At 37.5% G+C, this 26,724-nt stretch overlaps 1 protein-coding gene across 1 annotated transcript in view; it reads right to left on the bottom strand.

Annotated features, from left to right (window-relative positions):
• Positions 1–49: 49 nt before the first annotated feature.
• The window catches only part of ITM2B (integral membrane protein 2B), a 27,820-nt gene continuing 1,145 nt past the window's right edge, over positions 50–26,724 (bottom strand). The window contains exons 2-6 of the mRNA XM_085325028.1: positions 10,421–10,549; positions 8,085–8,291; positions 5,964–6,074; positions 2,121–2,271; positions 50–859 (exon numbers count right to left, since the gene is read on the bottom strand). Of these exons, the coding sequence (XP_085181154.1) occupies positions 771–859; positions 2,121–2,271; positions 5,964–6,074; positions 8,085–8,291; positions 10,421–10,549 (687 nt within the window). The 3' untranslated portion in view covers positions 50–770. The remainder of the gene's footprint in view (positions 860–2,120; positions 2,272–5,963; positions 6,075–8,084; positions 8,292–10,420; positions 10,550–26,724) is intronic.

Raw genomic sequence — 26,724 nt, forward strand, 5'->3', positions numbered from 1 at the left:
GGAAGAAACTGTAAACTAAACTTAATAATGGTGAGAGAAAATACAAGACTTTTAGACAAACAGGTTTATAAGATTTATTTTCCATTGCACATACATGGATTATATACAAGTTAGTAACATAAGTTACTTCTTAATTTTCTAAAAGATTGTTACAGCAAACACTTGCCATTTTAAAACATCAAGTCAGAGATCAATCTAGAAAGGTAAATATGACAATATTTTAAAAGTGAAACAAATTGCACTTTGTTAGGAAGAGTCAAATACAGGTTTGTCTATATGCTGTAACAAACTACAGAGCAGGTAATATTACAGTTAGAAGTGGCTTTTGCAGTCCATTTGTACATTAATAACTTTTCAATTTTACTTAATTAAAACCTGGTGGATATTTCAAAGACTTTCTCTTTTTCCTAATATTTAAGATTCATCACATGAAATGCACTAGCAACTAAACTTGCAACTGCTTGAGCAGGGTGGTCGGACTAGATGATCTCCAGAKGTCCCTTCCAAACTCAACCATCCTGTGATCCTGTGAACTAAATCTTTATACAACTGCTACTCAAATATAAGAACACCACATCTGAAAATAAGAAAAAGCTAAAACATATTGATTTTACATGTATCATGAGATGAAAAGTATGGAAAGTGTTCAGCAATAAAGCCCTGTCCACTACTTACATAAAAGAAGATTTAAAAAAATAATCACTGCACACAATACAAAGGGTGGGGTCATACTGTAGGGTTTTCATCTCCTGTAACAGTAATATTCCTCATTACTGTTCACAGATGAGAGTTTCCATAGCAAACCTATTCTCGAAGTGTCGAATCTTTCGGCAATTGATGGCTTCACGCTTCTGAATTCCTGTTTGCATGAGAAAAGAACAATGGCGGGTAAGCAGAAGTACATTAGAGACATAATAATTACATTTACTATAAGATGTTACTAGAAATCAGGACCACCTCTCTTCAGCTCCCTCCCTAAGGGAGAACACACAGATGCACACAGACACACACTTGGAAAAAAAAAAAATCAATATACAGGCAATGATCCAGGAAGACATATGGTGAACCAAACTGCAGCACTGACTTTGTTAAAACTAACCTACCAAAACCTCCCTGGTTGTTAGTTTTAACCCAGATCCCCATCTCTGTAAAAGGCTATAAAAGTGCTTGTGGGAGGGCGCAAGAGCAAAGGAATAAACTGCTAAAGGCAAAGAAAGGAACTGCCTCTTTTCACTAGTGGTAGCTATTTAAACAGCAGCATCAGGGAATCAGAGGAAGACTGAATTTAACCAGATTTTAGTCAAAGTAATGCTCATTACCATCCCCGTGCTCATCATTTACCACAAGATCAATATACTGATGATGAATCGGAATCTGCAATTAAGACCTTTTCATTTAAAACATTATTTAAAGTTATTTTTATAAAATAATTTCTTCAGTTTCCTAACCAATCAGGTTCAACAATATGACCACAGTGTTTGAGTGTATACTTGTGTATCTCTTCTTTAGAGTTGAGAGAAAGAGAGAGGGCAGAAGAAAGGGAGGGAGGCTGGCTCTTCCAAATGATCTTTTTCAAACATCCCCCGTGAACAGGTACCAAGCACTATAAYGTTCCTGTCTTCACACTTCCAGGCCTTCACTGATGCAAATGGGAAGGTGTGGACTCACTATAAACAACTCCATTGACAAGAAAAGCCTACAATTCTGCATTCAGACTATGAAGCTATTCTTCCAAATTTGTCAGATATTTTTTCAGTAGAAAATGGCTTCTCATATACAAAGAGCTTTTTGCCTTTTTTTTTTAAGGTCAGAAAACAAGACTGAAGAAAAGCAGCACTGAAAATCTGAACCACAAAGACAATACCCATGTATACACACAAATTTTAACAGTTCCTAGCTCACTGAGGCCTTGAACATTTTAGCACAATAAAAAYAACTGATTTCCATACCTACATGGAAAATATCAGACATACTTAAGCCCACAGACCAGCTACTGCAATAAGCAATCCTTGCTTTAATGAAAGTCATTTCTCCCTCTCAATACAATCAAGCCTATTTACTGAATTCAAGCAGCAGTGAACTTTCCACAAACACAAAAGCCTGCACTAAGAAGCATTTACCTTTCATGGCTTCTTTGCGCTGTAGTTTATAGGTTTCCTTGCCACGGCAGAGGCGGTAAATAAAGAATCCCAGCTGATCCACATTTTCAATACGATCAGTAATAATCATTTGTTCATGAATCAGATAGGACTGAGGCAAATATGTTCCAGCCTGTGGAACAAAAATACAGCAGCTCTGTTAAAAACCATCACTTCCTATCCTATGAACACAAGGAACACTTTGCATTGTGTTTCTTCGACATGGCTGCCATTCAGTAGAAAACATTTTCTTTAAATTCTTTCAAAATATGTTTTACATACAGGGTTTTATTATAAACATGCAAACATGACTGTGAGTATATTAAAAAAAGGCCACAAAACTTCCAGCGATGCATAACTCTTCTCTTGCAGTAACATCCGCGTTGAGCAGAGAAGAGTTGTTTTCTTCCAGGAGCACAAATTATCATGGATCAAATCCTGCAGCTCTCATACAAATTTTTTGCTTAATTAACAATAATCCAACAGACATCAGTGGCAACCTTTCCCAAATAAGAGTTGCAGAAGCACACTCTAGATTAATAACTTCATTCTTGTTGATCCATGACAAGTGCAGTATACTCCCACTGCAGTCCCTGGGGTTTTGGAAATCTTAAAACATTTCCACAGCATGGAAACAAATCAGATTCTAAATGGACAGAGAGTATCTAGTACTACAAGGTGTTATCACAATCTTCCACAGTTATTTAAATAGAAAAGTATTAGAAAGCCATTGTGGTATACCAGGTGTTTTAAGGCAATAAACTGAAAATAGGAAAAGATAAGATCATGCAGGCTTCCCAAGCCTTCTCTAGCCCCTTTAGTTTAATTTTGCCACACCTGAAATGACGGAAGAATCAGGCTCTGTGTACACTTCACTCAGAACACAGCGACCTAATAGACAATACAAAGCTGAAGATGCACATACTTACATGTCAACTGATATCCTAATACTGCTACTGGAAACTAATCATCAACATTTCTGAAATGTTATTTAATTTAAAGAATCTTTTAAAGGTGATTCTTAATTATGACAACACCGTATAAAGAAGGTGTTGTTTGCTTTCTAAAAATAAAAAAATTGGTTATTATGAAAATTAGTTTAGCTTCTGTGGCCAAAGATATATACTTGCATAGAAATATACTTTTTACCATCAATAAACATTTTGAAATTTCCACTGCAAAATAAGACTGTCTTTTCAGTCCAAATGACATATTCAGAAGAAGCTGATTAAATACTATTCTTTTCAGAAAAAGAAAGTAAAAAWGGTAAGGATTGTATATCACTCACTTTAAATTGGGAAACCCTTTTTTTTGCCAGGTCCTATGAGAAAAGCCTGGGCAAATATTTTCTTTGCACAGGAACTCGGAAGATTTCACTCTCCCAAATGATCCCATCATTATCTGATGAAAAGCTCTGTTATGAAATCTCTRTATCTTAATCCCTGGTCTCCAGAATTTGAGAAGAGTGCCCCGAGGGAGCACCAGAGCAAAGAGGCAGCACAGACCGCATCAAGGGCTCCCGGCAGCCTGCGCCCTCCAAACCACAGGGCCTTGCCACCCTCCCGTGGGGCTGCAGGCAAAGGGGCAGCCCAGCAGCTATTTCCCCTGCCCAGCTCCGGGAGGAGCAATTATCCATGAATACCATCTTTGAGATGCCTTCTGCATCACATATGGGTAAAACTGGCCACTTGGCACCACAACAGGAACAAGACTGATGGACAAATATATCCAGCTTTTAGCCTTTCCCTGTCTGCATATTCAAGCAAACTGCACCAATATATGAAAAAGTGGTTCTTCAAGCTAAAATTGTAGCTTTCTTAAAACACAAAACAGCCCAGAGCACCTCCATCCTCATAAAATTCCCTCTGCTGCCAGAGAGAATATTTTAACTTTTTGCCTCGTGCAGCCAACTTGAGTGCAGGACAGTGAGTAGGATTTCATTTACTTTGTGCATCTGAATAACAGTTTCACAAATTTTAGCTACAAAATATCTAAACTGATATTCTGAGACATCAAATGCCCACAGCATTTTGTTAATACAATGAGAATTAAACAGATGTCTTGTAAAATTAGGGCGCTCACTGTTGGGGACAACGATCAAAACAGCTTGTTTTTGCACAGATTTTCTATTAAATGCATGATGCCTGGTTATCCTCTTACCTGTAAACCAAGCATATTTGATTTAATACAAGTGACAAATCAGGAAATGAACAGATTTTAACACTGGAATTTGTGTGGGAAAAAAAAAAAAACATACACAAAGTGCAAAACATACGGGGTCACTGAGTTTTACAGATACCATCTCCTCTTTATGTACAGGAAATGTACATAAATGTGTGGTTCTGTAGCTAGTCTCAAAAAACGTATTAAAAAAAAGCAGCAGAGGACCCCTTTGTGAAGTCATTTCCCACATAAAATTTATTTGTATACCAGAACTAGTCAGAAATGGCTAAAATGATTCCTGGAGTTCTAAATTTAAAGCCATGTTTGAAAGAGGCAAATCCAAAGATCACATTAAAGAGCACATTATTAATTCTAAAACTCAACTATATTTTTAAAATCCAGTAAAATAATCCCCTGACCCTAGATACAAGTTAACTTATCAATTCTTTCTCCCTCCCTAAGTATTTCACTGTTCTGCAAAGAAACTAGAAGGCTGAAAAAAATACTACTTGGGTCTACATTAAAAATATACATATGTATGTGGAAGAGAAAAAAAAAACCATGATAAATATAATTCATATTAAATTAGCCAGAGACCATATTAGATTATCTACTCTGGCCTCCTCAATTTTACARGCCATTAAGTTTCATCCAGTTACTACTACGAACAGAACAGCGGGGCTCCATAGTGGTGACAAGCCAGCCAGCACTGTTCAATTATCAAACCCTGCTGGGAAGCAATTAGGAGTTCTACTGAAAACTCATGTTCAACTGTTCAGCAGCTGTGGTGTCTCAGTCCTTTTCAGGAGCCTTGTTTTTAAGGCTACCAGACCCTTTCTGAAGGCGATATTCACTTCCTAAGATGCAGAACCAGGAACCTAACCATATTAAAAAGCATCTTGTTTGAATGGGCTTTGCTAATCATAATCATACAGTCCAAATCTTGATCACACTTACAAAATCTCCCTAGAAATATTATGATCCATCTTAAGGATGCTGGAAGCCTCAGGGACTTGCATGCAGARCCCTTCCCTGCATGTTGTGCAGCACCTGATTTCATCGAGTATGTTCAACAGGACCCACATACCTGGCATAAGYCACACTATATTGGCCGCTGGATCATTTCAAAGTATGGGCCAATCCTGCTGACTTGTGCTTTAAACAGCACCTACACTAAATGATTTCCCAATATATCTACTTTAAGTCTCTCAACTAACCAGTTTTAATCCATTGCATACATGTTTTGTGGAAACTACAGTCCTAATCACTTTTAAATTTAAATTAAAAAAAAAAAAAAAAAAAAAAAAATTAAAACTTTATCCCCCCCCAAAAAAAAAAAAAAAAAAAAAAAAAAGATTAGTACTTTGTCTCCTCTCCAAAAGTCTAGGTACCTCACACGTGCACAGTTAACTGTCAGCCAAATTAGCAGCATCAGAGAATGAAATCCAATTCGCTTGTCTTCCTCTGAAGTAATAATTCTTTCACACTTGTAGTTAATTAACCAAGAAAGTTACAGCCTTTTTCCCCCTCTTTGCGAAGATCTCTAGTGATCAGTTAACTTTCTAACTCATTTGTCAAGTGTGAACATCAGAGTTCTGGCAAAGAAAAAGAAAAAAAAAAAACTTCTGTCTTAAGAACAAACCACTTAAGGTTTAACCATACCTTGATGTTGATGAGCAACTCCAAGAAATTTTTTGGCGGCATAACAACTGAAGTGTTCAGAGGAATCACATAGCACTTATCCAGGCTAAGGTCAAGATAGGCAGTGAGTCTCTGGTGAGGAAATATTTGTTTTAATCAAGATAACAAGAACATTAGAAAATTCATACAAAGACTTTGCTAAACTGCTTTTGCCTCATATTTTTCTTCACGTTATTGTTTTGTTCAACAAAAAGTCTGTCCAACAAACTACAATTTAAGGGAAGGTAAATGCAGAAACAAAAGGCAGTCTCGATGAGAGTTTAAATCTGGAATTTGTCCAAGACAGCAGGCGATAAGTTCAAATGCACTACAGTAATGGAATTCCGAAGGTATATTGTTTATTCTTACTTCATGCATTCTGAAATACCAGGGCAAAAGCCTTGCTCTTTATGTTCTTATATTTTGTTATATTGTAAAGAGAAAAAGCTGCTGGGAAACACAAAATATAGGAGCAAAAAAAATGCATTATAAACAACACAAAGAAAAATCTAATTTTTTCAAAATACTACCGAGTTGAAGTATTACTGATTATTCATAGCTGAATTTATTATCTTCATATTCCCTGAACTGTAATAGTTGCCATTATTTGAATAAAAGACAGAGACATAAACGCCCTGGGAATTATACTGATGAATTCTATGGCTTTGTTCATTGAGCTGTGCCTTGTGACACCTATTCTTGCTAAAGATTATATTATCTCAAGCTGCTGTAAGCTCCAAGGCTGAGGACATGTGTAAAACACTGAGCACCAAGAGCCCAATAGTCGAAATAGTACCCRGACAATCATCAGTGCATTTTGTAATATAGGAGTAAGTGCTGTGCCTATGGCGAATGTTTGTGCACTGACCTCAAAAGTAAAGCATTAAAGATACTTTGTTAATTTTCACCCATTAAATTCAGAAAGTGAGGTTTCTACAATAATACTGTATTTTTTTTCCTATTCATTTCTGACATGCTGTTTAATTTTTCTAGTGTTCTCTACTTAGAGGCTCTAACTCTTAAAGAGGAGCTTCCTGAATATATTCAAGATTATTCTTAAATGACATAGCTTAAGCAAACAATGTTTTTCTCCAAATCTGGTTATGAATATTTGATAGATAGTACTCTTTTTGCCTGGAATACTTAGAAGTTTGCATTAAAAAAAATAGGACACTTTCCTTGTTCTTCTTTTTCAGCCTGGCTCAAAAAAAAAAAAAAAACAATTGAGCAAGCAGTCTTCAAATGTTCACAGTAATGTAGCTCCCCCAAAAAACAGCTACAAAATATTTCATCACTGTCAGACAGTCTTCACCAAGCTGATACAGAAAAGAAGAGCTTCTAATCATTTTACAGTTCTCATCATTACTCCCAAGTGCTACAGGCCCATCAACAGCTTTACCAAAAATTACTATCAAGATTTTAATCAAACTTGTTTCTTGTTTCTATGAAAAAGGAAGAAGCAGCTTCAATACCCTGATTCAGGTCCTTCAGGAAACACAGTAGCTTGTGGTGCATGAGAAAAACACAGTTTCTGCAAGGCTGCTTATGACAAGTAGGGAAGGATCTTTTTTCCAAAAGCAGCTGCTCAGCTGTTTGTTCCCTTTGCTTTCTCCAGCCACTCTGGGGCTTGTGAGCTACCTGAGGACAGCACCTCTTGCGTGCCTGAGCATGGCTATGACTTCAGATACACAAGTTCAGATCGAAGATATGAAAGTCCTTTCCCACCTTCCCTTGTCAGCAGTGGGTAAAATTCTGGCTTGATGCACTTAACACAATAAAAAACTACTTTTTTTTTTTTTTACTTTTTTATGCCTGAGAAAGGAAATGGGTCTGAGATTTGTTTTTAAAAACAGAATTTTATATGCACATGGTGGTTTAYATACGACATCACGATGACTGTACAATGCTGTACTTTGTATGCCWGGTTAATAATTGCTTCCAGCTTACTGATGATCAAAATGCTTCTACTGCCAAATCAGTCGAGGGCCCTCCCCACCCTTCACTTTTTTCCACAAAATAATTAAAGATACATTAATCAGAATGACTGAGAGGGAGCGTTTTCAAGTTTCAAATGCTTTCAGCTTCTTTAGAGATATTGCTTACCCGATGGAAGTCATGGACTATATCAGCAGGATCACTATCAGCAAATTCAGGGACTGGTACACTGATAAATTCAACATCTTCCTCCTCCAGTATCTGAATATTTTGCTCAATTGTGTGGTAGCGAGCGCTCTGAGCCTCTGCTCCAGACTGAGGTAAACTTAAGCCATCTTCAATGTACTTTATTCCACAGAAGTACACACCGCCCTGCTAAAAGTAGTAAATAACCCAGCAACAAAAACATCAGAATCCTTATTAGAAGTTTATAGCTAATATTTTCAGACTATCATGCAGAAGGAAAACTTGATAGACTAGATGCAATGTCTTCCCTTTAATTTGGTTCACACACAGACTAAACTAGGAAACAGTTGCTATCTACAGCAACAGGAACATGGGTACAAATCTTGATTCTTCTGAAGCCTGTGGGAGTTCTTCCCTTGAATTCAAGGAAAATAGGAGGTTCTTAAATAAGCAGGTTCTTAAAGCCGAGCCTTCTATTCTGCATCCACCATCTGTGGCACATTGTCTCATTTGCAAAAAGAATAAAAAGTTCTTCAAGTCTATACACCTGTATATTATTATTAAATTGAGATTTACCTGCAGTCAATAATTACAATTTAAAACACTGAAACTGATCATCCAAAAAAYATCTTTAAAAAGCAAATCTAACTTTGAACTTGGTCCTGCTTTGAGCAGGCAGTTGGACCAGAAAACTTTCAGAGATTCCTTCCAGCCTATATTATTCTGTGATCTTGTGAAGTTCCTTCGGAGCTCTATAAGGCTTCAGAAGTTTTGAAAGTTGGTTTCTACAATGAATTCTTCTTTTCCGCTTTGTGCATTTTTAAAAGGCAAAAAGACATCCAAAAGAAAATAAAATAACTAGCTCATATCTTTTTATCACAGTACACATGGCAGGTTAGCTAAGGAGAGTGTAAAAGAGACTCCTTATTCAAAGGAAGTTATATACTAAATTTATAGGCCAATAGCTTTAGAAACATACACCTTACAGTCTAGCATGAGCACATGGCATCAATTTCAAAATTCTCATTGAAAACACATCTTCAGTGCAATGGTAGCTCAATTACTGAATGTTTCCTTCAATCCAGCTCTCACTCATACATAAGTATAGTAAATTTAAGTTAAATGGCACTTTCTGCTAGCTGTCATGTGAAAGGTGGAACCAGTGCTAAGCGTGAAACATGAGCTAGTAATACAGCAAGCTTTCAGCTACTCTGAGCTTGTTAATCCTTCAAAATGTGCTATGCTGTTTAACCATTGTTTGCAACACTACTGCTCTCCTGTAAATTAGGTTAACTTGATAGCTAAAGAGACTATAACGTGCAAGTTCAATTAGAACTTCTCATGTTACGTAAATTTGCTTTCTACATTAGCAGTTACTAAAATGAAGGAAAAAAAGTCTTGGTAGCAGGGACAAGAACCCAGAAGTTTCTGCCTTTAACTTATGTGCTGCAATCAGTGGACTAGACTCAAAAGTTTTGCTTATAGTCTCTCATTCTGACCTTGTGAATCTTGCAACCCAGGCACAGCTTCTGCAGCAGGGAGGGTGTGCTCATGCCACTGAGGTGATCACCCAGCAAGTCCAGTGCTATCCAGTGACAAGTCCCCCAGAGGAAGACAATATTTAACTTGGATTTTCCACATCCCAGGGAAATGCTCCACTTCCCTGGCACCACTACCTTCCCAGGGCTCCTCCTGCAGTGGTACTTTTTTTTTTTTTTTTTTTTTAAGAAACATTTTGTCAGAGGTCTAATCTTGTCAATGCAGATTATGCTTGACAGAGCATGTTTAACCACAGAGGCTGTGCTTCTCCAAAGTGCCCTGCAGGGCCTGTTTTTCTAATCCCAGTGGGAGTTAAGGAGGAGTCATTGCACTACTCTGACAAGCAGTCTCTTTCCTCTGCAGCAGCCGTGTTGTGGGCATCCAGGAAACTTGGGATCAAGCAGGAAGGCTTTCAAGGAGCTGAGACACTTTCAGCATTTAGGAACTTCTCAACAAATGGGAAATGGATGAAAATTTGAGACACTGCTGAGGTTCCTAAACCCAAGTCCTATCCAGATATAGTCTCTTCTCTCTAAAGGGAGGTTTTTGGAAGTGTTACTGCTTTTAATCTGCCAGCTTCACTTCTATTCTCTTCTGCTGATAGGTAACCTTAGACCAGGCCATATACTTTGCCTTTAGAAAAAGTTGAAGTTTTAGAAAGATAAGAACAGCAATAGAAAGGCTACTTAGTTTAGTCTGCTGCTCTCCTCCTCTACTCTAAACAGGAGGCATGAAGGAGAAAAATATGACCCCCTCATAACAAAATGTATTCAACTTACCTGGAATGCAAAATATTTGTACAGATAGGCACCACCCAGGATCACACCAGCCAGCATAAAGGCCAATCCAAAGCACATACACCAGCACCAAGCCCTCCTCTGCCCAACAGGCACAACATCATCAGGATCCTAAAGATACATCAGAGAGAGACCTTCAGCACAGTGTTCCCAAGACACATAAGATAGCAGATAGTGCAAGCCCAGCAAGTACAAACACTGCCTGCATCAAAAAAAGGGTAATAAGCACTTTATCACACTTATTTGAAAATACTTCTTTTTTGTTAAAATTTAAGGCAATCTATTTAAGTTGAGGTTTAGGATAACCTGCACTAACAGTAACTTTTTAATGCCATCATCATAGACTAAAGCAGCAAGCTGAAATCTTAAGAAAGAGGAAGAAATATGGAATCTCCCCAGAAGCACATGGTGAGGCATTTTACAGACTCACTGAGGACAGATACTTTTCTGTCTCCAATCTCCATGCAGCAACAGCATACAGAGGAAACTATGATTCTATGAAACTAATTCAGAAAGGTCATATTCTTTTTCTGCTTACAATTTAAGTGAGCCTGAAGAACAAACAAAAGGTCCAAAGGTAATAACAAGGGCAAAATATATCCTTTCCTACGTTCGTCCATGGGAAGAAAAATACTTTACAACCTCTGCGGCAAAACAGTAAGAGTGGGAAACAAAAACACACAAAAACCCCACAAAAACAAACAAACAAAAAGTGCTTTAAGTAGTTCTAGTTCAGGCAACTTCACGCTCTAAGACAGCACTGGCCATGCCCTGCACTCTTGGCTGCATGTGTTACACTAGAGGAATGACAGGATGTTTTTGCCTTCAGGGCACTAGTTTGCATAACCATACAATCCCCACAGGCATCCTAAGCAACAGACTGCTGCTTGCAAAAGGTTGCCTCCACCAGTGACATCACAACACTCTTTTCTCTCCCAAGAGTTCGCATAACTGATATAAAAAAAAAAAAAAAAAACAGCAGCACAATATTGCCCTAACATTCTTTGACTCATCCTCTTCAAAACCATGATACTCCTAGAAAAATATCAGAATTCAAATAAATACAAAGGAATTCATTATCCCTTTCCAAGCACAGAAACAACAGCATAGCACGATGACCATGGTGAAGTCATGATAACCAAGCAAAATAAATTAAAAATAAAAAAACAAAGACAAAACACACAAAAAAAATTAAAAACAGGAAACAGAGGAAGAACAAGAGGCAAGAAGATGGTTGTAGTTATCAGTGGATATTCTGGCTTTTTTTCCCTAAATTTTAAAATTACCATTTCAGTTTGCAGTATTTGCTAATTAAGATGATTTCCTGCTTATACAACGTTTCAAGTGTAGTCCCCCCGCTGCAGTATCCCAGTTAGCATGGGATGTCTCTCCGCTGGCCACAGCCATCTCTGAAAGGCAGACACCACATGGAAATGAGGCCCTTCCTACAGTGAGCAGGGAGAAACATGGAATGACTCATACCAGCTATCTTTGACTAGGATAAGTAGTCTTTTAGAAGTACTTATTTCTTTTCACTGATTACAGGGGGAGATTCCTTGGTTAACAAGCTAGGTACCTAATTCATATGTAGCTAAATTTAGGTGAGGTGAAACCCATGTTTGCAGCACCCTGCAATTATCTTCTGTACATGAGTGGCAGTGCAGTTTCTTTGCCAGGCAACAGTTGCCAATATCTGAATCAGACATCTTTTGAGTCAAAYGCTGAGGATAATTCACAGATTATACTTGGCATTACCTTACAAAGTGCTGCACTAAATCAGACTGAAAAACCTCCAAARGTGGAGATTTCACAAAACTCAACTAGACAAATCCATAGCTGATCTTGTTTTGGCAACCATCCCCCATTTCTAGAAGGAGGTTGGACCAGATGACCTTAAGAGATCCCTTCCAACCAGCATTTCTGTGATTCATTGCAAGACAGAGTGGCTTGCAAATGGTGGCCATGGACTGACAAAACCCAATGAAAAAGAACAGGTAACAACTTCAAGAAGTTTTCACATATCTAATTATTTAAGGAATTCAGTATAAGGAATTACTAGCTATGTGGTTTTTAACCTGGCTGTTTGTAAAGGCTAAGAATAGAATATAATACCCATGGTAATCTAATTAACTTTCAGGTCAGGCTAAGATTCGCTGTGGATTCTTTTATAAATCATCTCAATTATAAATTTAACCCAGGTAAAACAAGGATTTTTATTTTTATGTTGCCCCTGTACCATTAGGTAACTATTTCCCTAGATACTTCAAGGTGTAAAAGGACACCAATTTCAAGTCTTTTTTAACTGGTTATAAATTTGTGTGAGAAAAAGGGATAGAAAACTGGCTTTGAGATACAATATCAAAATATTCCCTAGCAAAGAATGTAAAGAGTATCTTTATCCTGTCCCAATGTTGTTTTTATTTCCTCYCTTTATTGTTTCCCAAACAGAATTATCCATTTGTGAAGTAATTGCCTCTTCCATTGATTCTTGCATCATTTTGTAAGTTCAGAAAGGCACATCTGGGAGACTGCAGAGAAGGAATATACAGCATGAACTACCCAGGTATAGGACTTAACTATCAAGCTAATTTTGTATAGGCCACAAAAATAATCAGAAACAGAAAAGTAATTTWTACACTTTTACCATGCTAGAAGGAACCTGAAGGACAAGTTTATCAGTATTTTTTAAGATATAAACCATAGGTTTAACATGACTCTTTAATCCTCTGCCAGCACCTGAAGTTTTTCATTACTATTTGTGAAGGCATCCCTTAGTACAGCACATTGAGATATTCTGTATTTATGTAACTGCCTGTTGCAGTGATTTGCTCACATCCTGCTGAAATAAGCACACCAAATTCTCAAGACACCTGGTTTAGCCTCTTGCATGAAAGTACTGCATCTCATGAGAGAGGAACCACAAGCATTAGACAGCAGTGAAAACATTTTACGCTGCTGAGAAAGAACACAGAATTGATTTCCTCTTCTGAATTTGAAAACTAAGTACATCACTAAGCAGTTAGTACCACCTTAAAATTTTATAAATAATCTATCAAAGCTAAATTATACTCACATTAGTAGCTGTCCTGTGGCTAAGCTGGCTAAGCTTTTGTATTGTTGCCATGACAGCTTAGTTTGGGCTGAATTGACCCAAAAGAATAATTTGTCCCTCACTATATAAATCTTACCCTCCGCACTACAAGAGAGAAAAGCGTGATTGATGTTCACCCTCTTTCCAGGTGACTCCTGGTCTGAAAGAAAAACCATTAGCTGAAAGCGGATCCCCCACTAATAGAGATGGCGCTGAATTAGTGCCTCTCTCCCCGTCAGCACGACTGCACTTTGTGCCAAGACAGCACCATGGGCTTCTGAAGCTAGGACGGAACACGAGGTTGTGGCCTCACTCACAAATTTTTCTCTCAGTCAGCTGTCCATTGCCAAACATATCTGACAGCAGAAAGTATCGTATATTTGAGATGAGGATTGACCTCTAAAAATACATTTCTTTTCTATCTTTTATGAGCAGTAATAATCAGGCTGTGTTGTTCCAGTCCTTTTGCTTCCCCTCTTCTGCTTCATCCCTGTCCCATGTACTTCCAGCTCTTCACTGAATCCTCAACCTTAGGGTGACGCCATAGAGCTAATCCTCTTTGAGGCAAAATGCTGTAAGAGGAACTGGATACAAGCTGGATACTGTCTTGTTTCCCTTGATGAGCTGTTTAGCTAATCTAAGCTTTTTCCTATTAAAACATTTCCCATGGACAAGATCTAAAACAGAAGCATCTCTCTGCCCTGCTCTCCTTAACTTGTATACTAAATCCTACAGTGTTTAAAATTAAACAGTTAAGAATTTTACAACCTGAATACTTTAGGCTCTAGAGGAACAATTTTCTTGTAGATAGAAAATGGGATGTACTAAATTATCTCTCATTTAAGATTTAAAAAAATTGGCAAGGTTCTCCAAGTTTATCTTCTTGTTACAAAGAATTTTGAAGACGACTGTAGTCTTCAGTAAAGATTCCTTCATGGGGTTACCATAGCAGGTAATGAAAAGCAGCACTCAGTCTTGTTACTGGAACTACAAAACACTTTCAAGTTGGATAGATGATATCAGAAACTGTTTGTCAAAGCACTTCTTAATTACGGCTAGRGAGATCTTCACAAGAATATGTATCGAAAACAATTAGCTTTTAACTGGTCTGGACTGGATTAAAGGGGGAAAAAAAAAGTATTAACTCCTAAACATGCAAACATCAGCAGTTAAGAACAGCTACTGGCTGTATATTCTCTTGCTTATTTTCAGTTCAGTTTTAAGGCTACTACTTTCTTTCTTTTCTTTCTTTTTTTTTTTTWAAACAAAGTATTGAATTTCAGAGGGACCAAAATCATGTTTGGGCAACATCACAAAATTCTGATAACAAATTCTAACACTAAGCCACAAATATGTATAATTACACTTAGTAATTATACAGATTTTCCCCTTGTGGCTTTTTTTAATAGTGGAATATAATTGCTTTAAAATTATAAAAGTAAAGCAATCTAAAAATTCATAAGGCATATGTCTAGTTCATATTAAAAAGCATGAGAGGAAGGAGATTATCAGATATTCTTTCTTTGCTTAAATGAAGGGCAGATCAAATTACACTATTAAAAAATAGGTATGATTCAATTAAATAAGAATAATCTAAACTAGATGTGCTTGGATATGCTGTGTGGAGTCTAGAATACTTTAGTCTAGTGACTATTGAGCACTTATGCAGAAGATAATGGCCCAACTTTAAAAATAGGTAGAGATAAAAATAACTTGGTGGAAAAAAAATGCTTTCAGAAGTGCCATACTGTCTTTGATCCACAGAGAAATTGGATGAGGAGTATTACTAATAGTACAAATATTACTAAAGATATGTCTACAGCATAATACACAAATAGACCACAACTATGCATCTGAGAATAACATCTAATCTGTATATTCAGGGACTTAAAATTTGTGTGGGTAGAAATGGTTGGAAGCTGTTCAGAATTGTTTTCTTCGGAGCTCTTTGTGTCCCAATTAGCTCACATGGGCCGACAGAATAGAAATTAATGACAGTTAGCAGTCCCTGAAAGTGTTTGTTAATGAGGGAAGCTAAAGTCTTGAAATAGAAGTGGCCAATGGCTGTATAGACTCAATTCTGTTAATCAAGCCTACCTGCTCTGACTTGAGAGGATCTTTAAAAGATCCTCTCAAAAGACAGTTAATTTAAAATGAACTTAGTTTAGAAGGAGCTCTGCATTCCATCCACGGTATTCCTGCCTGAAGACTGCCAAGCTGGAGTCTATCTGTCACATACTGCAGATGGGAAACAAAGGCAGGCTTTTGCAAGACTCCTCACTTAGCTGGCAGATGCTCCTAGTCTGGAAGGTCATCATATTGATCTGCCTTTCAATTTTATGTTTCCTCATAAAACTAAATAGAAATTTTAACCACTGAGCTTTTAATTTGCTATTCGAAAAAAACAGACTCTATACACAATAGATGCTTCAGAGATCTCTTACTTGTCTCAGAGTGATGTAGTTTTTCTACTCTGGGACACTAGAGCCTAAAAACATGCTACAGTTGTTTACATGCAGTTGGTATCTGAACACTGCAATCCTTCTGTGGCAGCACAGCCAGTTCCTCTTCTCTCAAGATGGACAGGGACTTGTCCAGCTGGCCCAACACTGTCTGCCTAAAGACTGGCATGGAAACCAACCATAATTCTGGYGTTGCTTGCTGTAGTCACATAGTTTGGATAACTAAGTAAATTAATTAAGTAGAACTACCTATTAGGTAGTTGCTACTATTAGCCTTTTCCTCTATTTCTAATATCTGTATAGTATTTTCTATAAAATACATACATCATAAATGTAAAATTTGTTGTACAGCATTGGGAAATACAGCAGTAACAAGGAAACGCATTTCAGAAGGCTTCCAAAGACAAAGGTCTTTTTGATAAGGGCTGCATGCTACCACACAACACATTTTGGGGATGTTTTACTAAAAAATGAGGCRACTGGCAAATTAATCATTTTATAGTTTAAAATATTACAACCATCATGGAATATAAACACTAACATAAGCAGCCAGCTGAAGATCATGTTAGAAAGGGCAGGAATGATTAAGAGATCAGTACTGGTGGATGGGAAGGGAGTTGAATGTATCTAGAAAGCTGGTGGTGAAGGCAGAACAAAAAAGAGAAAATAGACAAGAAAAGGAGAGCAGGAAATAAAACTAACAAAGAAACATGGTGGAACACAAAGAGTTCAAATTCTCCGCAGGAAGTCAAGAAAAAATAAACTGCAAAGTGAATGTAAAGTATCTGAATCAGCAGTTCACCCATAACTATGTGATAGAGGGACAAAAAAAACCCACCAGGTCTTGGAAGAGTAATCCTGCAACTCTTAACTGCTGTGAGTAATCCGGATTTACCTAAGCATTCCCTTGAACTTCTGAGAAAGGGATTACAGAACCTGGTAACAGCCAACAATTAATGAGGACACTTAAGAGAGATTCAGAAGGAGATACTGGGGAAGACTAACTATTTGGACTGCTACTTTGATTAAACTTAGCAGCAGTATTGTTGACAGTGGTAAATTTTATTTTTAGTTTTGGTCTTATAGAGACTAGAAAAAAAAAAAAAAAAAAACAAACACACACACACACTTATTTAAACATCCCCAAAGTTCTGTCTTTGCAGACAAGTGATTTATTCAGGTAATTCATACCTACAGCTTTTGGCTATATCCTCATCCTAGCCTGTCTACAGAAATTATAGAATAAACTATACATTAAGTGCTCCCTAAATTGTTCCTTCTGTTTCCGTCCAATTCCCTTTTCACACTACCAAGCCAGTGGTTTCATGTCTTCCTGTAATTTCCTTCCTATCCCATGTCTGTGCTCCTTCTATTTTTCCCCCTCCCAAAGTAGACGGTTCTCCATTCTCTGCCACATGAGTACCGGCCACATCTCATTTCCATTTCCTCCCCTAATTACTGCTCTACAAGATAAATTGTTCATGGTGTCACTGTGCTACACTCTTGAAAACATGAGCTGGGCTATGGCTACAGAAGTGCTACACCTTTTGCCTGCCGTGCTGACCAACACTTCCGTGCCTCTTGTCCTCTACTTTCACTGTAAATTCTCAGGGTCAAGAACTGCCCTCCCTTTTTCATCTGTGCAACAGTTAACGCAACAAGATCATAATACACACATAGAGTTTCTACACAGCACTAATCTTATACAGCAAGAGGATTAATGAATACACCTAACCAACAGCTTCAGCTTAAAAAAAAWAGTTACAGAAGTGCTAGGTCTATGCTAGACAAGTATCAATGCTCTGCACATCCCGTATTTCCTTTGCCTTATTTAAGGCTTTATGATTCTTCCTCCACCTCCTCGTCCCCCTGCCCCTCATCACAAAACCTCACAAAAGCATTCTTGTCCATAATACCTACAGCATTAGAAAAAAAAATCTGGTGTTTTTAAATGTCTAGATGCTGAATTCAAAAGTTCTTGCGCCACTGACATTCAGAAAGCTGTGCAAATGCCATCATATTGAACACAAAAAGTTTTCATATGCTTAGTCAGTTTAGGTCAGTTTAGAGGTGCTAGAAGTCAGTTCTTACATGCTATCTAAATGTGTAAGAATCTAATTACACATTCTCATAAACTAAAATTACGAAAATTTGTTCTGCATTCCACATCATTTTTTCTGAAGTATTTTAAGAGAAGAGATATGCCCTGGTGCAACAAYTTGCAAGGCATAAACCAAAACACATAAATATCTTGCATAGATATCTTGCCAGAGGTGACTGATGTATGCTTACTTTGTCAAACCAGAACCCCTCAAAGCAGGAAGTTATATCTCACACCCTTTAGAATAAATTTCACTTTCAGAAAACAAAAATCACTGCAGTCTTCATGGAAGGCTATACACAACATGTCGAGCATGACTTTTCTATAAACTGTACAATTTTGAAAAATGCTTCATTTTTACACACTGTCAAAATAAACCCCTTTCCCACCCACATCCATTATTTGAATTGAAATTCACTTGCATTCTACCATACTTAAAACTACATTAAATAAATCTATAATTTTTCAAATGAAATATATATATTTTTCTGAATTAGTATCAGTGTTTTAGGATGGGCATTTAGAAGGTATCTATTTCCCTTTTAAAAAAATCAATACTAAATTATATTTTTGACCTTCATCGCTCCAGTTCCTGTCTCTTCCTTATTCTATTCATTTCTTTATCTCTGCATATTTCTCTGCTTTTTTTCCTATGACTGCCTGACTCTCAGACATTAGGATGATGGAAAGCTGTGTGGATTTAACCTAGATTTCTCTCAGAAGACTGGTTTCCCAAATGACGATGGCTCTTTCACCCAAGAGATCTCATTAGCATGCACATATGCACCACTGCGCCTCAGAATTTAATAACTCTATTCCCAGTTGAGCCACAGATGGTAAATCATCTCAAGCAAGTTACAGTGTGTCTCAGTTTCTCTTAAATAAAAGTACGCTACCCTAGAATCACAGAATCACTCAGGTTAGAAGAGACCATGGGAGGTCCCTAGTCCGATCTTCTGCTCCAAAGTGGGGTGAAAACTGACTTCAGAGCAGGTTGCTCGGGGCTCTTCTCCAGTTAGATCTTAAAAACCTCTAAGGACTGGGACTCCAGAGTCTCTCTGGGAAAGGTGCTTAATGTTTAATTCTCCTCAGAGTGGTTTCAATTTATGACTCTTTTCTTGTTTTCCTGCCATGCATCTCAGTGAAGAGCCTGGCCCCATCTCCTCAGCTGGCTCCCTGAAGGTACTGGGGAACTGCCATTAAATCTCCCTGAAGCCATCCCTTCCCTAGGCTGAAAGAGCTCAGCTCCCTCAGCCTCTCCTCACCAGGTAAGGGCTCTAACCCCAACCATCCTGGTGTCCCTGCAAAAATCCCTCCAGTCTGTTGATGTCTTTCGCGTACTGGAAGGCTCTCAGCCTTCATGGCTGCCAGGGCACACTAGTGACTCATGCCCAACCTACTGTCCGCTAGGTCCCCGGGCCTACCTCTGCCGAGCTGCTTCCCAGGCAGGCATTCCCCAGCTTTTATTGAGCCAGGGGTTAGTCTGTGCCAGGTACAGGACTTTGCACTTATCCTTGCCACTGAAACTCGTGAGGTTTTGTTTGACCCATTCCTTTAGCCTGTTGAGGAGGTCCCTCTGAATGGCAACCCTGCCCTCAAACGAACGTACCTTACTAATGTATGTATTACTGGATTAAGGTGTGTAATATCTCTACAGCAAGCTGAGTTCTCTGAGCAGGAAGTGTTTTATGAGCAGATACAGAATAGCATTTAATTATAGCACCTAAGTATCAACACAGAAAAGCTGACCTTGAAAAGCTCACATTTAATTACACTCTCTAAAAGAAACTATTGTAACAGTCTAAAGGGCTTCACTGCAATTAGACTATTCAAAGCTTGAAGTGGAGCATATGCTCCAGCACCCAGTTCCTTACTCCATCACACCTTCCGGAAACGCAAATGCCAGCAGGTATTCAAATGCCCTGTCACATACCAAGGGAGAACTTCCTATAACTGCAAACTTCAAACAAGACGACTTATCGCTATATGTGGCGACCCTGAAAAGTCACATTGAGCCTTGCATCCTGCAGAGAACACTGCCTTTTCAAATATATAACTGCAAGGGTTTTCTGCATAGACAGCATCTTAAAAAAGAAAGACTTTGTGATTCAGCAGCCATGGGACTAAATCAGTGCACAGGCCATGCAGGGGGAAATTTACCCCAGAGATCACTGCCCCCTCCCAGCCACAATCTCCCCCCGCCACTGTAGTCTTTTCCCACAGTCATCCCACCATCTCCTTCAGATGCCCACCATCCTACCCCCAAAACAGGAGAAAGCTGCCAACAAAACCAGAGGAGTCTGCTGAATTTAGCCAAGGATTTATGTTCAAAGAACTCTCCTCTTAAAATACATATGGATTATGCATCTGTGAATATCTGAAACTATTTGGAAAGGGCAAACAGAACATCAATTTAATTTTTTCCACGACCTTCATCATAACAGTTGGGCAAATATTACTTTGCCTGTTTTTGTCATGATAAATTTTGAAAGGCTGTTGCACAAAGGACTCTTGCTTGTCAATGCAGCATATATCATTCAGAGAGGAGGTGGAGTCTTTTTATGTCAGTTAAATCGTAGGCCACACGATGTCTGCTGCAAAACCATTTTTGATATTATTGCAGAGCTCAGTCTTAYTAATTTTCCTCTTTCCTTTGGTTTACTACATCTGTAAAATTGGGACAGATATCCCAGTTTTATGAATTAGCATGCTTTTCATCTGTARATTCAAAGTAATTTCCACTGAGGATAAAAAGCAGTACATAAATAGTAAGAAAATGAATGYTGTATTATTCATATGGACCAGGAGACGAAAACATAATGTTAACCTTTGTCAATGACATAAATGGAAAAAAGGAACCTATGCAATAGCAAACAAAACACATCATTACCCTCCCAATTGTAGTTCTTACATTTGAAATACATAGCAATGTTTTCAGAAGCACAGAATAAAGAACATTTAAAATGATTAAGACCTAATAATGCAAGATGTGCTCTAGAAGATACTTCCTGAGAGTCACAGACAGAATTATTTTTCTTATGCGCAAGTTATTCAGTATCTGTAGCTAGCAGCTACTGAATAGAGAAGACGTATAATGCTGACAAATAATCAAAACACTACTTTAAAGGGGTTAACTGAAACCATTACTGGGGTTAAAGCAAGTATGCTTACTATTCTTTTAATCCTCCCTCAAATCCCTATTAGCATGCATCAACAAATAATAAACTGCTGACAGGAAAAAGAAAGAAAGAAAAATATCATGGAAATAAAATAAATTATTGTAGATTATAAAAAGTAACTGTTAGATCATATTTACAAYTGTGAACGTTTCCATTAAAACATGTAACAGGAAAATATATAGATATATATTTCAATAATAGTTTAATTTTGAAATATAATGGACATTCATATGTTGTATTAAACATTCATTATAATGGAAAGAAGTCTAAATCATTCTGACATTTCCTTTGAAAATATCATTCAAAAAGCATTTTTTTTTAATGTTTGTTTTGATAGGAAAGTTTGGCTTTTCATCCTGATCCAAATCTTCAGAAATGAACAAAATTTCTAAACTTCAGCAATTTCCACTTAACAGAACTTTTGGTTCCAACAGCCTCTGCTTAAAAATAGTATTTTATACTGCTATTCAATGAACCATCTAGGCAGTTTCTGAGAGCTTATTCAGAAACAGAAGAATACTGTATCACAAAGAGTATTTGAAAACATGACTGAACATAAGAAAATTGTTTATGGACTCAACCATAACAATATATTACAGTGCAAGAGAGTTTTTCTAGTTACTGCACTGTACAAAGATTCATCTAATTATGGATTTCAGTACATGACAATGTTATACAAGAAAAGTTTTCTAAACAAGTTTTTTGAGTGGAGAGATATCAGACAAGTTTGTTACTCTGAAACAGAAATTATTTAAAATTAATTGTTCAGAAATAATACTCTCCTTGTCGGTATGCTCATCCCTATACTAAATTCATGTAAACTATAATGATTTATGGACATCACTCTCGTTTGGATGGCCAAAAACATAAATGATACAAACAACTGAACAAGGAGTTATCACAAAGGTCTGGTAGAATACATCCTGTTTAAAATATTAAATGCAATTCTCCTGAAAAACAAGGGAAATGGTTGCATTTCCAAACCAACACTTTGTATTTGTTACTCAGGTTGGGAAGTRATGAGAAACAAAAAAGTAAGTGAGATAGGGACTGCTGACAGAAACCTTCTGTCCCATAAGTTCATTTCAACTGCTTGAAAATTAAAAACAAGAAAAAACAAGAAAAAAAGACAAACTCTTCAGGATTCCTTTTTGAGCTTTCTAACCTTTGATTCCAAATTTCTAAGCTAGCTTCCAAATTTTGAGAGATTTTTAGAGGAGCTTGGGGAGCTCAAACTCTTACAGGTCTTAATTGTTTTTTGAGTATAGTTCTCTCAACCATGAGAGAACCATGGCCATGTTTACGGAGTAGCTTTAGGGGACAACCATCTCAAAGTCACAGTGATCCTGCTTTCAAGAAGCTGCACTACTTAATCAGTAGCACAGATCACTGTGCAAGGACGGGGCTAACATCAGCTGCAAGACTTCTCTCTACTTCTGAGACAAGTAATCCCTACCACAAATTGTGTCGATGTAAAGTCAGCTTCCTTTATTTTATGCTTACACATACCCATGAAACCAAGTAAGTAACAAAAACCTGAGTGCTCTCATGCCTGAAATTGGTCGGTTTGGTTCTGAGGTTCTTGGTATCTTCTTTAAAAATCCTCCAAAAACAAGGGAGGTGAAGGGGTACAGAATTCAGTTTGCTGAATTTTTTACTTTTGGTCCTCTTTTGAATAACCCTGCCTCAATCCATGATGCTCCGGTAGACAGTAGAAGCTGGCTGGTTTAACCACTTTGCCGCATCATGGAAAACACAGAAGAAAGTCCCAACAACGTCTACTTTTTCCCTATTAGGGAGTAGTGAAAGACCTATAGAAAACTTAAGCTGGAAGAATTAGGACTGTGAAGGAAATAAGGCCCTCCAGTACAACACAACAGCAACCCCCCCATAACTACAGACATATCACATATTAAGTGGAAAATCCTATTTTCCTGATAGCAAAATAATAAGCGAATTTACTACTATTTACTAGTATAGAATAGCAACTACAAAGCTAACACTGCATTTCAAAAACATCTAAAAATCAATTAAACAAAATCTAATGGCTTTTCTACATGGAAAAAAGGTCTCATTAATTGCTCAAATGTATTTCCCAGGGGGATCTTCTTACTCTACATTAAAAGCAGCTATTTTGGTATGCTTAAAAGATTAAGCTAAACTGAAAAAAAAATTTTACAGTGAGGATTAATAAGAAATAAATGTAGAAGTAATAAGGAACAAATGCAGAAGCATTAAGGAATAACTGCAGAAAGATGCTGTGTTTTAAATTCTTAATGTTTATGCTTTTACAGTAAAGTCTCTCTATAAATATGGCTACCTGAAGGTCAGCTATAATACATAAATGTGAATCTACAGCTTCTGTCCACAAAGCTATTATCTGGTAAAGGTGTGCTGAGCTGAGCATCCTGGAAAAAAACAAGTTGTTACTTACTCCTGGTGGAAAACTGCAGCTGCCTGGGGGTTACTGAGGGCCCAGAGAGTTTTAGGGAGGACTTAAGCTACTGAACTTGCCTGCCAAACCTCCAAAGGCTTCAATCATGCCCAAAAACATCTTTGGCACTCCAAAGAGTTATTGTAAGGAGAAATGTTAAAATACCACGCATTGTTTGTTTTTGGGGGAAACTGGGTCATAAAATACCCTACTGTACTGAAGATGAGCAAACTGGAAAATTAAATGTAGCCTGGGAACCATCACTAAGAATATCCTGAATTTTGGCCAAAAATTATGGCATAGAAGCATCATCCCAAAATGAGCAGCATATTTGCAACTGTTGCCTACAGCAACTGTAAGTAAAGAGCCTCTTTCACAATGCAAAATGATAGATGTTTTATGCAAAGAAAGGATTAGCACTTCTGATCTTTAAGCTCTTTTTAAGTAACAAATTCTAATGCATAGACCATCATGTTCTGCAAAATCTTTTTTTAAGCTGTTGTTCATGTGATACATCCTCCAGTCTCCTCCTCCCCCTTCCTCAATTACACTTATTATTGTCTGCATCAGAGGCTATTGTGCAAAGTTTTGGAGAGGTTAGGATTACTTCTATGCCACATCATCACCATACTTCGGCTGCAAATTCTCTCTAACAAGTCCAAGGAAATAATCTGTTTGAGAGTAATCCTGCAATGGCAAACAGAGTTGTGGTCTTCATGACACCACACTGGAAAAAAAAAAAAAAAAAAAAAAGCAGCAGAACAAGACAGTGAAAGAATTACCCAAAAGCCCAGTCCATGAATCTTTATTTTCTAGACATTTCAAAGTCTTTAGCTTTATTCATGAACGTCATCTAGTTTACTGCTCTCTCTGAAATCTCTGGAAGTTCCTGATAATCAAAATATCAAAGTGTTATTCCACTGATCCTCTTCCAATCTTAATTTTTTCATTTGCTTTAAAACAAAATGCATTCCAGGACTTTTTTCATATAAAAACAATCTTAATAAAATATTAATCTGTGCATCTTTCATATTTACGCTTGTGACCTAGATCTATTTATTGTCCTGCAGAAACTCAGTGTCCATACAGATACTGGAAAGGGGAAAACGAAAGTCTCATATTCTGTTTCGGAAATGCAACTTCTTTTCAGTCTATCAGAACTCACTCTTCTAAATGTTCTCATATTGCCTTCAAAACCTTACTTGAAGCTAAGCATCTTCCAGTGATGAAGTAAGTGATACGAATAACATAGTTGTCAGATGTGGTTTGTTTTTCCTTTCCTCAGAACTGCATGTGCAGTAGAAATTCCTTATGGAAAGGAGAAAAAAAAAAAAGGCTTTAATGTACCTACACTTGAGAAGGTGAAGTTCAAAGTAAATGCAATGTATGCTCTTTGAAGGTATCAAGTTTTGCAATGGCATCAACTCTTTTGTCTGCCATTGGAGAATAAATTCCCCAGAACTCAGATATCCAAGTATTTCCACAGTTACACAACATTGTTTCAGTACTGCTAAAACTACCACAATACTGCTATGTATTGCTTAGCCTCAYGTACTAAAGCTACGGATGACTCTACTGTACTCCGATATGCTTTCATTTATGCTCCAAAACGCACACACTCAAAAAAGCCTTATTCAAGAGAGTTTTTTGCACGTCAGTTGGTGCTGGTTTGCAGTTCTGCTAACAAAGGATGGAAATGTGTCAAGGAGAATGTCAAAGCCTTGCTGTCCCTCAAGAGCACTCATTTGCTGCTGGAATTTTCATCTGCACAGAGCATCCACTCCTCTCATGCTATTTTGGGACTGTTTCAAGCCTTGTTCAGGCATGTTCATCCCCTGATAATGGTGCAAGATGCCAAAGAACTTAAAAGTAGCTACTGTGAAATTAGACAGCCTTTTGACCTGTTTAATAAACTTCTGTCATTTTCACTTCTGGGAAGATAAAGCACTAGTAAGACCTGGGTAAAGTCAAGACAGATCCTGTATCTCTTTCTCAACCGAAACAATCTACAGCTCTGCATTAAAGAAATCACAATCAAATATTCTGCTTCTGTCAGTCTCTGGACAGGGTCAGGAGGCTTTTCTCCACAGCGTAGAACTAGCCAGCTGTATTTTCTTTGTTTAGCAGTAGGAACAACAAACCCAATTTGGTAGCCTACCTGGAAACAACATTGCTCAGAGGAGATCCAAGTTCAAAGGTAACATGAAAAACTTTATTTTCAGGAACTTGTAATCTTCGTCCCGCTTACATGGCTCTATGTCGAATCAATCACCAAACCCAGGATCAGGAAGGAACTCCACAGCTCAGGGTGACTTTGGGGAATCTATGATCTTCCAGCAATCAGAGAACAAGCTCTACTGCTTGAACAACTAGGCATACAGATAACCTAACAGATTTCCCATAATTGCAGGGAATTTGAGTGATGACCCTGCTTCTTCTGCTGCAATACAACACTGGTAACTGTTCTCAGGACTTAAGTGTTTTGGTCGGAGTTTCATAAATTCATTACATTCAGTAGACGAGTGAAATTTAACCACTTGCTGCAGCCAAGGGATGTCACTTAAAAAGTACATACATATATTGTGATCCTTTTCAGCTTCGAACTGACACTGGTTTCTGCACATGAGAAACCTGGCTCCACTAAAATCAACAGCAAAACATACACTGGGGCAGAATTTTATACTAGAAATTATGTCTGAGAAGGTAATATCTGTTTAATTTCATCACAAAGGTTTAGGAAATTAATGAACAGTATCTCTTTTGCAGATCCAACTCTGTAATTTGGAGGTCTAGTGCACAAAAAGATTATGAAAGCAAATGAAAACAGCAAGGCATGCATTTATCTGCAGCTGGCCATTTTTCAAGTTTTCATTCTCTTTTCAAAGAGCCTAGATCAAATTATGGCAGTTCTAATTAAAAACTGGTTTTGATTATGGGAGCACAAAAAAAAAGAAAAAAAAAGAAAGAGAAAAGAATGCAACTCAAGTCTTCACACTCTGTGCAGTTTTCCACTTAAAAA

Source organism: Rhea americana, unplaced genomic scaffold (assembly GCF_003343005.1).
Source record: "Rhea americana isolate MKP2758 unplaced genomic scaffold, rheAme1 scaffold_95, whole genome shotgun sequence".
NCBI lineage: Eukaryota > Metazoa > Chordata > Aves > Rheiformes > Rheidae > Rhea > Rhea americana.